We start from the raw sequence: 16,910 nt of genomic DNA, 5'->3' as shown, positions 1-16,910 counted from the left end.
CCAAGTACTCCCTGAAGTGTAAGCCACATCTAATTTATAATCTGGATGAGACTGGCAGTCAGCCAGAGCATCGACCATCAAAGGTTATCACAGGAGTTTCGTCAAGCAAAACTCAAGCTGTCGCCTCTCCGAATACAGGCACCACAACCATTATAGCGTGCGTAAATGCGGCCGGAACAGCACTACCCCCTTACTATGTTTTCAAGGGAAAACGGACAAAGGATGACCTATTGAAAAATGCAGCAGTTGGTGCCAACTACGCCATGTCGGATTCTGGATGGGTAAACGGGGAGGTATTGATGAAGTACCTTGAACACTTTCTGAAAGTTGTTCAACGAGGATCAGGTGACATTTCCCAACCTATACTGCTCATATATGATGGCCATGCTTCACATGTCTCCATTGACATAGTCAACTGGGCAAGAGAGCACAATGTCATACTGTTTGTGCTACCCCCACACAGTTCTCATGCCCTCCAACCATTGGACATTACATGTTTTGGGCCGTTCAAGTCTATTTTCCACAATGAATGCCATCTATACATGGCTAAGCAGAGGGGAAGAGTCATTACAAAATATGACATAGCTGACTTGTCCAGGAAGGCTTACTTAAAATCCATGACACCAGCAACAATCCAGTCTGGATTCCGGAAAGCTGGCATATTGCCATTTGATCCGACAAAAGTACCAGCAGAAATGAAAGTGCCGTCTAAATAATTCCCCAAAATCATTCCAGAATTGCCAATTAGGACCATGAAAGAGCTCCTAGATGAAAAGTTAATGGAAACAGCTCCAAAAGCCAAACTTGAAAAACCAAAAGCTAATAAAAGTAAGACACAGGACAAAAAGAAGAAACCAAAAATGGGTGGAAAGGCCATAACAGAAGACTCTACATACTTTCAGCTGCTAGAATACCAACAACAGAGAGAAGAAAATAACACAAAAGAAAAAACAAATTGATCAAAACAAAATTTGCACAAATCACCCCAACCAAGCACAAGCAAAGGAAATATCGTGGACTCTGACATTGAAAGCGAAATTGAAGACGAAGATCCAGCTAACAACTGTTGTATATGCAAGAAGTTTTTATCGCCAGGATTGGATCAGTGTGATGAACTTGTGATCGTCAAATGGGCCCAGTGCACAGCGTGTGGTCATTGGTGCCATCTGCGATTTAGTTCACAGATCAGAGTAGTGAGCTGGCTATCTGATTTCTTCTGTCCGCATTGTGCTGAAAGAGAGTGTTAAATCTATTCACAGTTACTTCATCTGTTAGGTTGTTAAAATAGTATTTTTATTAAATTGTTATGGATCAGTTAATTTCATTCCATCATATTGCATATTTGTCAATAAAATCAATTGTGAAGATATTTTGCAATTACTGTTTATTGACTTTTCTTGCATTAGCTTTATTAACAGAATTTTGCTGTTTTAATTCTTAATTATTGATCAAATAATTTGTTTGTCATTTAAATTATTTATTGTTATAAAAAATAAAATTGCATATGTATTTCAATAAAATTTTATGACTATTGTTTGAAATAAATTAGTTATAAAACACACACACACACAATACAACACTTACTTGGTTTGCATATTACATTCAATAAAGAATGTAACCTGCAGTTTATATTGCATTAGTGTGTTTACAGCATGACATATTTGCTTACATACAACAGCCAATCAGAATCCACGACTCAATGAGAACGTATTTCCAAGATGGCCGCTTGACATGATGTAAACAAAACAAATAGTTAGAAGTTTTTGTATTCGTTTAAATCAGCGAAAAGTATCCAAATTGATTAACAAAGGATTATACTTGTGAAATTAAATCTTAATTGATTTGAACTCTTTAGTTAATAAAATATTTTACCGATTTATACACAATTACCCACGACTTAACAAGGCAATAGCATATATGTTATTTACTTGTTTCAATGTATATGTTATTTACTTGTTTCAAAGTGTAAACTTAAACCTGATCAATAATTTTGTATAAAAAGGATGCAACTTTTACTGTACAAGATTACACAAAATATTGCACATTTAACGGACATTTTTCATAAAACACTGCACATTAATAAAAGCATAACAAAAATGTATATTTCATAATTAATAAGAATTAATTACCATGCAACATAAACAATTAATATTTGTACCCAATAACTAATCAGCAGCATAAAAGAAAGATTTAAATCTGGCATCATTATCAAAGAAACAATAATACATATGTTTATGGTCAAATTTTCTATATCAGGAAAAAATCCAATTGTGTGATGATCATGTTTACTAAAAAATGACATCCAATCTTAGATAACTAAAATTAAGCCACAAATAAATGAACAAATCAAACATAATAATAATAAAATGTAGCACACAATTGAAATAATAAATACATCAATCAACAACTGAAACCGTAGCATTATCAGAACTTTAAAGGAGCAATCAAACAATTTAATAAAATACATTCTGACATGATTGACAACCTTTAAAGTCAAATTCTTAGAACAAAAAACATACAATTATATGCACTTCCATGCTCTGCTTTTCCATTTCATTTAACATAAAATCCTCACAATACTTTGGAAACGTTTGTATCAAATGCTTCCCATTTTTACTGAGATCACAATTTACTAAATGGAATAAGTGTCACTCGTCAGAGCACTTTATCAAATTCCTAGAACTTGCTAAATGTGCATGAAAAACGCAATCCAAAATATGTTTCGGAATTTTTCAAAGTTAAATTACTGAACGTTTTGAAAATATTTTACAGTAAAAACAAACAGCCAAGCTTTAATTTTTGTCCCTAAATTGCTTAAATTGGAGTGTTTCGTCATAGAAATTACGGCACACAAGATTTGTCATAAAATGCGTAATCACTCAAATGAAAATAAAAATACTGAAAGCTGGTTTGGTAATAAAGTTTAGTTAACAAACAAAATAGGATTATATTTACATGTATCATATATGATAACACACGACACATCTGGGCTGGACATGAGCCCTAGCCATTTAACACTCCTCAGATTGCTGTATTGGCAGTAGGCTGATTATAGACTTCTGGCCCAGATATATAACACCCCTGAGGTTGCTGTATTGGCAGTAGGCTTATTATAGACTTCTGGCCCAGATATATAACACCCCTCAGATTGCTGTATTGGCAGCAGGCTTATTTTAAAATTTTGGCCCAGATATATAACACCCCTCAGATTGCTGTATTGGTAGTAGGCTGATTATAGACTTTTAGCCCAGATATATAACACCCCTCAGATTGCTGTATTGGCAGTAGGCTGATTATAGACTTTCAGCCCAGATATATAACACCCCTCAGATTGCTGTATTGGCAGTAGGCTGATTATAGACTTTCGGCCCAGATATATAACACCCCTCAGATTGCTGTATTGGCAGTAGGCTGATTATAGACTTTCGGCCCAGATATATAACACCCCTCAGATTGCTGTATTGGCAGTAGGCTGATTATAGACTTTTGACCCAGATATATAACACCCCTAAGATTGCTGTATTGGCAGTAGGCTGATTATAGACTTTTGACTAAGATATATAATACCCCTCACGTTGCTGTATTGGCAGTAGGCTGATAATAGACTTTCGGCCGAGATATAAAACACCCCTCAGATTGTTGTGTTGGCAGCAGGCTGACTATAGACTTTCGAACCAGATATATAACACCCCTCAGATTGTTGTTTTGGCAGTAGGCTGATTATAAAAATCAGGCCCAGATATATAACACCTGTCAGATTGCTGTATTGACAGTAGGCTGATTATAGACTTTCGGCCTAGATATATAACACCCCTCAGATTGCTGTATTGGCAGTAGGCTGATTATACACATCAGCCCAGATATATAACACCCCTCAGATTGCTGTATTGGCAGTAAGCTGATTATAGACTTTCGGCCCGGATATATAACATCTCTCAGATTGCTGTATTGGCAGTAAGCTGATTATAGACATCAGGCCCAGATATATAACACCCCTCAGATTCCTGTATTGGGAGTACCGTAATTACTCTATGTTTTCGGACACTCGAAGTTTTCGGACACCCCCTTTTTTAGCAAAAATAATTATTTTTCGTGACTCTTAATTTTCGGACGGTTGAGTTTTCGTCCATAATTAATGTCTCTAAGTTTTCGGACAGTATATTTTACAGCGCTATTTAACCGAATTTCGGTCCTGTTTTTGATACCTAATGACACTTCGATCATGGGGTTTTACAACTGGATGAACATCACAAAAACATGGAAGGTTTATGTCTGAGGGCAACATACCACTACATTTGCGTTATTTGGTAAATTACCTTGTAAACCGGTATTAAACAATGGTTTCGTCCGATAGCATAAGCGTTATGACAATTACCAGGGGTAGTGCCAATTAAAAGTTCAATTATCTACCGCAATTGTACTACCCCTTCTCAGTAAAATAACTGTGACAAACACTAAATGCTTCAAAGTGTGATGCACCCTATTGCAAGTTTTACGAACAATTAGACAACAACTATCAGATATAAACAAACAAAGAATCCATAGTTTGCTTTTTTATTGCGTTAATTACAGGTTCATACTAGCGAGTATCGGTACATCTCATGCTCATCTTTTAACTCGTTTGTCAAAGTACAACCTTGAAGTAATTTTTGTTTAAATAAATGAAGCATTTAAAATTATTTAAAACATTAAAATTATTTATTGCAAACATATATAACTGTAATTTATACTACACGGCATGGTATTTTACAAGCGCGTGCTATTACAGGTAGTCGTTGATACAATTTACGCTATTTTCGAACACTTCAATTTTCGACTCTAAGTATTCGGACACCTGTTTATTGTAAATATTTTTCGTATCTAAGTTTTCGGACACGAAAAAAATTAATTATTTTTAACTGTCCGAAAACATAGAGTTATTACGGTAGGCTGATTATAGACATCAGGCCAAGATATATAACACCCCTCAGATTGCTGTATTGGCAGTAGGCTGATTATAGACATCAGGCCCAGATATATAACATCTCTCAGATTGCTGTATTGGCAGTAAGCTGATTATAGACATCAGGCCAAGATATATAACACCCCTCAGACTTCTGTATTGGGAGTAGGCTGATTATAGACATCGGGCCCAGATATATAACACCCCTCAGATTGCTGTATTGGCAGTAAGCTGATTATAGTCATAAGGCCCAGATATATAACACCCATCAGATTGCTGTTTTGGGAGTAGGCTGATTATAGACATAAGGCCCAGATATATAACACCCATCAGATTGCTGTATTGGTAGTAGGCTGATTATAGACATAAGGCCCAGATATATAACACCCCTCAGATTGCTGTATTGGCAGTAAGCTGATTATAGACATTGGGCCCAGATATATAACACCCCTCAGATTGCTGTTTTGGCAGTAGGCTGATTATAGACATCAAGCCCACATATATAACACCCCTCAGATTGCTGTATTGGGACCAGGCTGATTATAGACTTTCTGCCCAGATATATAACACCCCTCAGATTGCTGTATTGGCAGTAAGCTGATTATAGACATCAGGCCCAGATATATAACACCTGTCAGATTGCTGTATTGGCAGTAAGCTGATTATAGACATCAGGCCCAGATATATAACACCTGTCAGATTGCTGTATTGGGAGTAGGCTGATTATAGACTTTCGGCCTAGATATATAACACCTCTCAGATTGCTGTATTGGCAGCAGGCTCATTAACGACATCAGGCCCAGATATATAACACCCCTCAGATTGCTGTATTGGCAGTAAGCTGATTATAGACATCAGGCCCAGATATATAACACCCCTCAGATTCCTGTATTGGGAGTAGGCTGATTATAGACATCAAGCCCAGATATATAACACCCATCAGATTGCTGTATTGGCAGTAGGCTGATTATAGACATCAGGCCCAGATATATAACACCTCTCAGATTGCTGTATTGGCAGTAAGCTGATTATAGACATCAGGCCAAGAATATAACACCCCTCAGATTCCTGTATTGGGAGTAGGCTGATTATAGACATCAGGCCCAGATATATTACACCTCTCAGATTGCTGTATTGGCAGCAGGCTCATTAACGACATCAGGCCCAGATATATAACACCCCTCAGATTGCTGTATTGGCAGTAAGCTGATTATAGACATCACGCCCAGATATATAACACCCCTCAGATTCCTGTATTGGGAGTAGGCTGATTATAGACATCAAGCCCAGATATATAACACCCATCAGATTGCTGTATTGGCAGTAGGCTGATTATAGACATCAGGCAATGATATATAACACACCTCAGATTGCTGTATTGGCAGTAGGCTGATTATAGACATCAGGCCCAGATATATAACACCTCTCAGATTGCTGTATTGGCAGTAAGCTGATTATAGACATCAGGCCAAGAATATAACACCCCTCAGATTCCTGTATTGGGAGTAGGCTGATTATAGACATCAGGCCCAGATATATAACACCGCTCAGATTGCTGTATTGGCAGTAGGCTTATTATAGACTTCTGGCCCAGATATATAACACCCCTCAGATTGCTGTATTGGCAGCAGGCTTATTATAAACTTTTGGCCCAGATATATAACATCCCTCAGATTGCTGTATTGGCAGTAGGCTGATTATAGACTTTTAGCCCAGATATATAACACCCCTCAGATCGCTGTATTGGCAGTAGGCTGATTATAGACTTTCGGCCCAGATATATAACACCCCTCAGACTGCTGTATTGAAACCAGGCTGATTATAGACTTTCAGCCCAGATATATAACACCCCTCAGATTGCTGTATTGGCAGCAGGCTGATTATAGACATCGGGCCCAGATATATAACACCCCTCAGATTGCTGTATTGGCAGTAAGCTGATTATAGACATCAGGCCCAGATATATTACACCTCTCAGATTTCTGTATTGGCAGCAGGCTGATTATAGACATCGGGCCCAGATATATAACACCCCTCAGATTGCTGAATTGGCAGTAAGCTGATTATAGACATCAGGCCCAGATATATAACACATCTTAGATTGCTGTATTGGGACCAGGCTGATTATAGACTTTCGGCCCAGATATATAACACCCCTCAGATTGCTGTATTGGCAGCAGGCTGATTATAGACATCAGGCCCAGATATATAACACCCCTCTGATTGCTGTATTTGCAGTAGGCTGATTATAGACTTTCGGCCCAGATATATAACACCCCTCAGATTGCTGTATTGGCAGCAAGCTAGTTATAGACATCAGGCCCAGATATATAACACCCCTCAGATTGCTGTATTGGCAGTAGGCTTATAATAGACTTCCGACCCAGATATATAACACCCCTCAGATTGCTGTATTGGCAGTAGGCTGATTATAGACTTTGGCCCAGATATATAACACCCTTCAGATTGCTGTATTGGCAGCAAGCTAGTTATAGACATCAGGCCCGGATATATAACACCTCTCAGATTGCTGTATTGGCAGTAGGCTGATTATAGACTTCTGGCCCAGATATATAAGACCCCTCAGATTGCTGTTTTGGCCCCAGGCTGATTATAGACATCAGGCCCGGATATATAACACCCCTCAGATTGCTGTATTGGGAGCAGGCTGATTATAGGCATCAGGCCCTGATATATAACACCCCTCAGATTGCTGTATTGGCAGTAGGCTGATTATAGACTTTTGGCCCAGATGTATAACACCCCTCAGATTGCTGTATTGGCAGTACGCTGATTATAGACTTTTGGCCCGGATATATTACACCCCTCAGATTGCTGTATTGGCAGCAAGCTAGTTATAGATATCAGGCCCAGATAAATAACACCCCCCAGATTGCTGTATTGGCAGAAGGCTGATTATAGACTTCTGGCCCAGATATATTTCACCCCTCAGGTTTTTGTTTTGGCAGCCGGCTAATTATAGACATCTGACTCAGATCTGCCACATTTATTGTCTAATTATTATACAAACATGTATGTTTGATTGTGGTATGTTTAAAAGTGTAGGATATCTTAGTTGACAAGTTTGAGTCTATACAGCCAAACAGACGTTCACTTGACTCCAGTATACCTCCACTCTACTTTGTTGGAGGGAAATTAATACAATACTGTGAAATTACACAAATTAATAAATACATCTACAAACTGCATAGTTTTATTGCACATAAACTTGAGATAATTTGGAATATTAAATTGGCGGAGGATGACGAAGTCGTTTACGCTTATAAGGTTTTGGATAATACTCAGCCTCAAACAAGCTGCCATGGCGTTGAGGTACCGGGTTGTCTAGGAATAATGACTCTGAACTGAAATATACAACACATTCTATTTGTACTGTAGAAACACCACATGCTTAGCATGAAACATATATGAAGAATGTTTTATTTTCAATTGTCAAGTTGGGGAAAAGAGAAAAATCCTAACTCATTGGCCCAAAATATATAATACAATTCCCCCAAAAAGTTGTCCATTATTTGAAAACAATGTTTTTGTTTCTTCCTTAATGTCAACATGGGCTTCCCCATAAAAACAAGTATTGGTGGTAAGTTTTTCTTTCTTTGCTGATAGTAATTGTTTTTGCTGAATAAGGATGAAAACAAGGTTTAATCTTGGCATTACAATTTCCATGCTTCAAGTACATTGAATTTCATTATATGATATTGTTAAACAAAACTTGGATGCCTGGTTTCAGGATGTTTATTTGTTTGATGCCCTATTTCAAATGTAGTTATAAATACCTTAAGGTTTCGACGCCATTTTACATGTGACGACTATGAATCCTACTTACAAGAAGTGATGGTATGCAAGGAAGTAGTAGATAATAAGGCTGCCAATGAGGAACACGGTACAGAACGTCTTCAACAGCATCAGCCATTGGTTCTCCTGGCAACACAGGAAACTACAGTAACCTAGCAACCTACCAGGCTACATCACCATTCACTTATGTTAATACTGTGTTTGAAATTTCAATAAGTTTTGTCTAAATGATGTACAAGGTAGCATTTGATGGCGGAATTGCACATGCATTGAAGAGATCAATATCTACCCGTACTTAACATTTTTAGACTTTTAAAGCGCTTTTCAGACTACTGAAATAGTTCATAAATAGCATATGTCATCCAATCATAATGTTTTTACGAAACATACAGCCCAGTTCATAAGCTTGGCTTTGTAATTTGTAGTTGGAATTAAGCAAAATTACTCAGGCTGGTGAAATAAATTTAAATTTTATGTTTACTTGTTTGCATGTAGTTATCTTAGCAGTATTGGAGTCCTTTACTTTATATATACATGTACCTATTTTGCTCCATACAAGGCAATTGTTTTTACCATTAAGATTTCAGTTAAAAACAATAACTTGTATATAGTTTGCAGTTCCCTACATGTGTTTGGTACCGTTCTTTGAGTGCGCAATAAGTTTTTCCAGAGAGTTAAAGACACTAGAAGACCGGTTTGAGGAGGATATAGTGCTCCATACAGGAGACATTTGGTTTAAAAAGACCATCAAGGTTTTTTTTAGTGTCTGATATGAAGCACCTTGTGCGCTGAACCTTGGATGAATGTCTCATGCAAAATAATACAAAGTTCATCGAGGATAGTGCGGGATCAAACCTGCAACCCTTAACTCATGTTGCTCAAGTCTTGTGTTACCACTAGACCATGGTTCAGCTAATTTTTTACCTTACCTCAACCTTCCCTGTGAACCAGTAGCGACTGCATGTCAACGACGAACACACCATTGACATCGTCTTGTCTGCCAATTAGAACCCAAACATATTTGTATCACAGGAAACTCAAACGGTCATAACTTAGCATTTGACAAAAAGATAAACCTTAACTCCGGCTTTGCATATAAAAAAATATGGAAAAAATCCATATTGGACCAGTATTTGCCAGTACCCTAACTTTCCCTAAAACAGGAGCTGTCAATCAAAATAATACACCCACTTTTAGCATAAGTGAATAAGTATTAATTTGGACTTTTAAAGTTGAAAGCATGGTATAATTAAAGCATACATTTTTATGGTTATATTGTATACAGTGTGCAACTGCACTCATTGGCAGTAAAATATATTGTAAAATAACACATCCATAATCATTAAATTTGTATTTGATTACTTGGGCTTATTTCTAAGACCCAATAAGTTTGATCTCACACATTTACAAACATGTATGTAAATGAAAGCAAATAAACTCTAGACTTACTAATAGCCTCAAAAACAGGTCCTGAATTTAGTTTTTCTGTGAAACATCTCTTGAATACCTCCTGTAGAAACACAAACAGCAGCCAAATAAAAGAAGAGCAAGAACAACTATATTTTAAAACTAATATGTTTGCTTTAAATGTATGCCAGTTAGCAACATATCATTGTCAAAAATGATTGGTATCATGAAACAAAATGAAACATGCACATTTTGGGCCTTAAGCAGTGTGACCATGACCTTTGCTCAAGGAATGACACACCTTCTCCACATGTTGAACAATTGTGGCAAAGTATTAAAAAATGAATAATGATTTAGTACAATTATTTTTATTATACTTAAACTTGTTTTGATGAAAATAGCTGGGATCATATACAAAACTGCCTCAAACTTTGTCCAAAGTTAGCAAAGAAATGTACAAAAAAACAGCTTTCATTGAGAGGGAAATTGTAAAGTAATTATATGGGAAAAATAAACTTTTTTAGAAGTGGAAAAGAGCCCAATATTGACACACTATTAAGCCTGCAGTCACTGATATTTGACCTTCATCTTTGAGGCAAGGAGATGATTATTACTCATAACATGTAGTCTCCAAATGATTAAGTTATAGTGTGGAAAAACTGTTTTAAGGCCAAATTGAACCTTTAACAAATGTTTCACTTTGACCTTTGTGGTAGCAAAAAAGATGTTACGCATGACCCATTAACTTCTCATGGTTGACTTTTATGTTTAATTATTTACAATTGCCTGATGAATGATGTAGTTTCAGTCATAACAGGCTGCTATATGGAAAAATTTAACCTTGACCTCAGAGCCTCTAAGGTAGAAAGATTTGTGTTACGCGCTATGTCAATGTTCTCATGGTGGTCATTTGTAGTAAGATATTCTAAATGTGCATGATAAATTTACAAAAAAAAAGTCCAGACAAGCTGTTTTATGGCCAAATTTGACTTTTGACCTCTAAGTGTGACCTTGACTTTAAAGGTAGGAAACAAGTGTTACGTGCTACAGGCAGTTTTTCATGGTGGTCATTTGTGGAAAGTAACAGTCCAGACCAGCTCTGTAATTGCCAACTTTAGTTTTTTTACTTCCTTACCTTGACCTTTAAGGTGGGGAGACAGGTATTACAAATAAACAACAAAGTTAAAGTCCAGACACACATTTGCACAAACACGTACCAGTATGCACAAAAAATTGGTTCACAATTGCAGATATACAAGAGACCTTTGGGACTCTTATTCAAAGACATAGCTGAAATGAAGCATTGAGCAGTTTGAAAAAAATACATTAAAGGCATTAAAAGCAACTTAACTGGTGCATCACAATATAGATGCAAGAAGATAAACAAACATTTAATAATGCATATTAAGACATTCTGCATTAATTATGCCCCCAGTTCAGTCATTCTGTTTTTAAATTATTAAAACATAATGTACTCTGTAAATTTCCTTTTGCCAAAATAAATTTCTTTTTTCAAGAGTCAATTATATAACAATAAACATATTTGCCTCAATCAATTTCTTAGTTCAAAAGAGTCAATTATATAACAATAAACATTTTTGCCTTAATCAATGTATTAGTTCATAAGAATCAAGTATATAACAATAAACATATTTGTCTTAATCAATTTCTTAGTTCATAAGAGTAAATAATATAACAATAAACTCATGTGATTAAGAAAGCCTTGGAACCATATTGACCACACCTGACAGTCTGTTGCCAACTCCACCATGTCATCTTCAATACAGAGTGCAGTGTCCCAGAATGTCGGGTCAACACGACCAGATATCACGTCACAGCGGAAAATATCACAGTAGTCAGCCAGGCACACGGAATCTGGACCCTTAGAAATAACACACAGAAGACATTGAGCAGAAACAATGTTCATGTTACAATCCCCTGTGATCTAACCTTTGACCTGTTGACCTTAATAACAATAGGCACCATCCTTTCCTTCCTGGTCAAAAAATCATTCAACCTATAATTAGTGTAGGTTAAATAATTCTCCAGATATCATGTGGAGTGAAAAAAGGTGCATGAACTGGCTGACCTTTTAACCATATGACTAACCCACAGGAGCAAAGCAATATACAACCAGATTTTTAAGTGTGGGGGTGGGCCATCAAAGAATAAATAAAGAAACATAACTAAATTTAAAATCAGTAATATATCTGAAATTTCATTTGGTGGCAACAAACATGTTAACAAAAATTCATCAATAATATATAAGCATAGCAGTAGTTACAACTCATATTTACAAAAAAAAGTATCACAGTTAGTAACAAAGCATCAATTAAGGACAATAGCAACGTGGCAAGATACCGTGTAGACATGCTGCGGATGCCTCCTTGAAAAATGATTATCCAGGAAGGACTCGGCATAGAAGGACTTGCCACAGTAGTTGCAGTACCACTTGCCATAACTCTCCTCTATCTTGTGACTCTCATGGTCGTGGTACATGTCTCTGTGTATGTGGAAAGGACAGGATCTCGGAAGGGCATCTGCATCTCCTTGGAGAAATTCTTCCATGTGCTGCATAAAAAGTATACAATAGGTCAATATAAAAATGCTCTATCCCTGTATTTACTACATTGGGTTCCAAACATCTAATACTTATGTTGGAAATGCGTGCCCTTCAAATATGATTTTAAGATTTGAAGATTGGAAGATGAAGTACATGTTTAACAAGACTATTGCCAAGCAATAAAAGTCCCCTACCGGCTCCACCATTGTCAGAAATTCCACCATTGCCAGAATATTTTTTTATTTGTTGCCATAGCAACCAGAATTTTTGACGTAGGAACAAAATGAAATGACGTGCATAATGTCCATATTGCCATCTATCCATGTTCTAAGTTTCATGAAAAAATATTAAGAACTTTTATCCAGAAAAACACCATTTTCAGCAGTATTTCTAGTCTATTTGTTACCATAGCAACCATAATTTTAGACGTAGGAACAAAATGAAATGACGTGCATACTGTCCATTCTGCCATCTATCCAAGTTTCATGAAAAAATATTAAGAACTTTTAAAGTTATCGCAGGATCCAGAAAACCACCATTTTCAGCATTATTTGTAGTCTATTTGTTGCCATAGCAACCAGAATTTTTGACATAAGAACAAAATTAAATGACATGCATAATGTCCATATTGCCATCTATCCATGTTTCAAGTTTCATGAAAAACTTTCAAAGTTATCGCAGGATCCAGAAAAAAACACCATTTTCAGCAGTAGTTGTAGTCTATTTGTTGCCATAGCAACCAGAAATTTTGACGTAGGAACAAAATGAAATGACGTGCATAATGTCCATATTGCCATCTATCCATGTTTCAAGTTTCATGAAAAACTATTCAGAACTTTTTAAGGTATCGCAGGATCCAGAAAAAAACGCCATTTTCAGCAGTATTTCTAGTCTATTTGTTGCCATAGCAACCACAATTTTTGACGTAGGAACAAAATGAAATAACGTGCATAATGTCCATATTGCCATTTATCCATATTCCAAGTAATATGAAAAAATATTAAGAACTCGAGAGTAATCGCAGGAACCAGAAAAGTGTGACGGACAGACGGATACAAAACCATAAGTCCCCTCCGGTGAAACAGGTAGGGAGCTAAGAAACAACAACTTTTAATTGACAACTGTATGACCTAATTAGGGAATGCTTTTTTAGATTCTGAATACTAAAATTAAACCAAAACAAGGGCAGTTTGTAAAACATGCATGCCCCTCATATGGGCTCTCAGTTGTAGTGACAGCCATTGTGTGAATATGTTTTTTGTCAAAGTGACCTTGACCTTTGACCTAGTGACCTGAAAATCAATAGGGGTCATCTTCGAGTCATGATCAATGTACCTATGAAGTTTCATGATCCTAGCCATAAGCGTTCTTGAGTTATCATAGGGAAACCATTTTACTATTTCGGGTCACCGTGACCTTGACCTTTGACCTAGTGACCTGAAAATCAATAGGGGTTATCTGCCAGTCATGATCAATGTACCTATGAAGTTTCATGATCATAGGCATAAGCGTTCTTCAGTTATCATCTGGAAACCATTTTACTATTTCGGGTCACCGTGACCTTGACCTTTGACCTAGTGACCTGAAAATCAATAGGGGTCATCTGCCAGTCATGATCAATGTACCTATGAAGTTTCATGATCCTAGCCATAAGCGTTCTTGAGTTATCATCCGGAAACCATTTTACTATTTCGGGTCACCGTGAATTTGACCTTTGACCTGAAAATCAATAAGTGTCATCTGCAAGTCCAGGGGTTTTTTTTAGAGAAAGGGGAAGACGCTGGATGCTGGGTGAAAGGGGAAAAAAGAGTGCGAAAGAGACATATTAGGGGAAAAAATAAAAACTGTTCATTTCAATGTCTATAAGTCATCAAAAGAAGCTTGTCTCTGTCCTTTTTGTTATTAAACACATTTAACACGTATTAAAGTCAAAGTCCTTAATAAAGTTGCTGGTGTAGATCTAATAATGGGAAATTGTTTAACTATATTTCTGTACTGGGGCCGGGGGACGATGTCAATTTTGTGATTTCAATTTCATGATGAATGGGTTGACAATCTTGATCTGCTACAGTAGGGGAAGGGAAAGGAGCGGCAGCTGCCGATTGTCTACTTTCACTTTTACACTGTTCGATGTTGATTACCTCAGAATCCTGCTGGGTTATAATGGTTATCGATGATTCTTTCTTAAAAAATGCCTCGATGCGTTCAGTATCTTCCGAGTCCGAATGTTTTATTTTGTTTGTGTAAGAACGCCAATTGTGAGACATTTTTTTCTGTTTTCACGTTTATATCTTGGCTTGCATATAGCCCGGATAAAAATTCGACTGGTTTCCGGTAATTAATTGACGAAACACCCTTCTCTTGCAAGACTGGTATCCAGTAAAATAGTCACATGATTATTACGATTAGTTGCCCAGTTTACATGACGTAATTTAAGAGCTATATTTAGAATAACTGGGATTCCCAGTTTTTTTGTGTTCGTCTGGAGAGAGAGAGCGAGATCGTTGTACATGGTGCAAATTGGATAATTGTCGAATGCCCAAAGGAAAAACAAACATTTCTTTGAGAGAAAATATTATATTTTGGTGAAAAATGATATTTTTGGTGGGGAAATTGTATTTTGAGGGGAAAAATTCTGGTAGGGGAAGACGCCGAATATCGGCGTCACTTTCTTAGTAAAAAAAAACCCTGAAGTCATAATCAATGTACCTATAAAGTTTCATGATCCTAGGCATAAGCGTTCTTGAGTTATCATCCGGAAACCATTTTACTATTTCGGGTCACTGTGACCTTGACCTTTGACCTAGTGACCTGAAAATCAATAGGGGTCATCTGCAAGCCATGATCAATCTACCTATCAAGTTTCATGATCCTAGGCATAAGCGTTCTTGAGTTATCATCCGGAAACCATTTTACTATTTCGGGTCACCGTGACCTTGACCTTTGACCTGAAAATCAATAGGGGTCATCTGCGAGTCATGATCAATCTACCTATCAAGTTTCATGATCCTAGGCATAAGCGTTCTTGAGTTATCATCTGGAAACCATTTTACTATTTCGGGTCACCGTGACCTTGACCTTTGACCGAGTGACCTCATAATCAAAAGGGGTTATCTGCGAGTCATAATCAATGTACCTATAAAGTTTCATGATCCTAGGCCCAAGCGTTCTTGAGTTATCATCCGGAAACCACCTGGTGGACGGACTGACCGACAGACCGACCGACATGTGCAAAGCAATATACCCCCTCTTCTTCGAAGGGGGGCATAAAATTTACTGGTAAGATAATAGTACAATCTGATTTGAACATTCCAAAACTTGCTTACATGCTCCAAGACTTTTCTCACAGATCTTGATTGATCCCTGGGACACTGGCCAGCATAATAAAGATCCCACTTTAACACTGAAAGCTGAAATATATTGGAAGTAGAAATACTGAGACATTCTAATCCAAGTACATCATTTGTAACAACTAATTTTGAAGTTAGTACTTTGAAAGTATGTTTAAAAATAGGCAATGGCTAGTCGTACGGCCCCGTACGGCTAGACAAGAGGCTAGCCGTATGGCCCCGTACGGGTAAACAAGAGGCTAACAATACAGCTCTGTTCGTATAGCCTTTCTTATGGAGATTGTCTAGCCGTACAGCTTATTAAGTATAGAATTGTCATTCAGTGCTTTTAAATGCCATGAAGGCAGTGGCTAGTCGTACGGCCCCGCACCGGTAGACAAGAGGCTAAGCAGTACGGCTCTGCATGTATAGCCTTTCCTATGGAGATTGTCTAGCCGTACGGCTTATAAAGTATAGAATTGTCATTCAGTGCTTTTAATCAGTAATAAGTTTGGTTAGGCTCATAAAAGTTAAAAAATTCTTCATTGTGCAGCAATATCAGATACTCCTAAAACGAAGTTATGGTTCTGATAAAGGGTATAGGTTGTCTGATACACGCTTAAATACGTTTTTACGACTTTTAAGTTCACATGATGCATATTCTCGATTTAAAAAAGTTGTACTTTACTAAAGATCTTAAAACTAGATGCATTTGCATTACGATCTTTCTCTGACAAATGTATGATTCTGTAAATAATGTATAATCTAGATAAGAGGTATAGGTTTTCTTAAAAGATTAAGATAATAAAAGTTTGAATATGTAAGTACGACTTAAAATGAACATGGTTCTTTA

At 36.9% G+C, this 16,910-nt stretch overlaps 1 protein-coding gene across 5 annotated transcripts in view; it reads right to left on the bottom strand.

Annotated features, from left to right (window-relative positions):
- The window catches only part of LOC127844170 (uncharacterized), a 295,187-nt gene that overhangs the window by 276,556 nt on the left and 1,721 nt on the right, over nt 1-16,910 (bottom strand). The window contains exons 2-10 of one of the 5 annotated variants that reach the window (XM_052374227.1): nt 16,055-16,138; nt 12,527-12,736; nt 11,910-12,047; nt 10,208-10,268; nt 9,688-9,755; nt 8,790-8,884; nt 7,645-8,307; nt 6,307-6,365; nt 3,324-3,508 (exon numbers count right to left, since the gene is read on the bottom strand). In XM_052374227.1, coding sequence (XP_052230187.1) covers nt 8,190-8,307; nt 8,790-8,884; nt 9,688-9,755; nt 10,208-10,268; nt 11,910-12,047; nt 12,527-12,736; nt 16,055-16,138 — 774 coding nt within the window. In that variant the 3' untranslated portion in view covers nt 3,324-3,508; nt 6,307-6,365; nt 7,645-8,189. The remainder of the gene's footprint in view (nt 1-3,323; nt 3,509-6,306; nt 6,366-7,644; nt 8,308-8,789; nt 8,885-9,687; nt 9,756-10,207; nt 10,269-11,909; nt 12,048-12,526; nt 12,737-16,054; nt 16,139-16,910) is intronic. The other 4 variants (XM_052374226.1, XM_052374225.1, XM_052374224.1 and 1 more) reach the window with 4 other exon arrangements.

This window comes from Dreissena polymorpha, chromosome 9 (genome assembly GCF_020536995.1).
Source record: "Dreissena polymorpha isolate Duluth1 chromosome 9, UMN_Dpol_1.0, whole genome shotgun sequence".
Classification (NCBI taxonomy): domain Eukaryota; kingdom Metazoa; phylum Mollusca; class Bivalvia; order Myida; family Dreissenidae; genus Dreissena; species Dreissena polymorpha.
The sequence above is the reverse complement of the archived record's forward strand: the minus strand, read 5'-3'. Positions and strand labels throughout refer to the sequence as shown.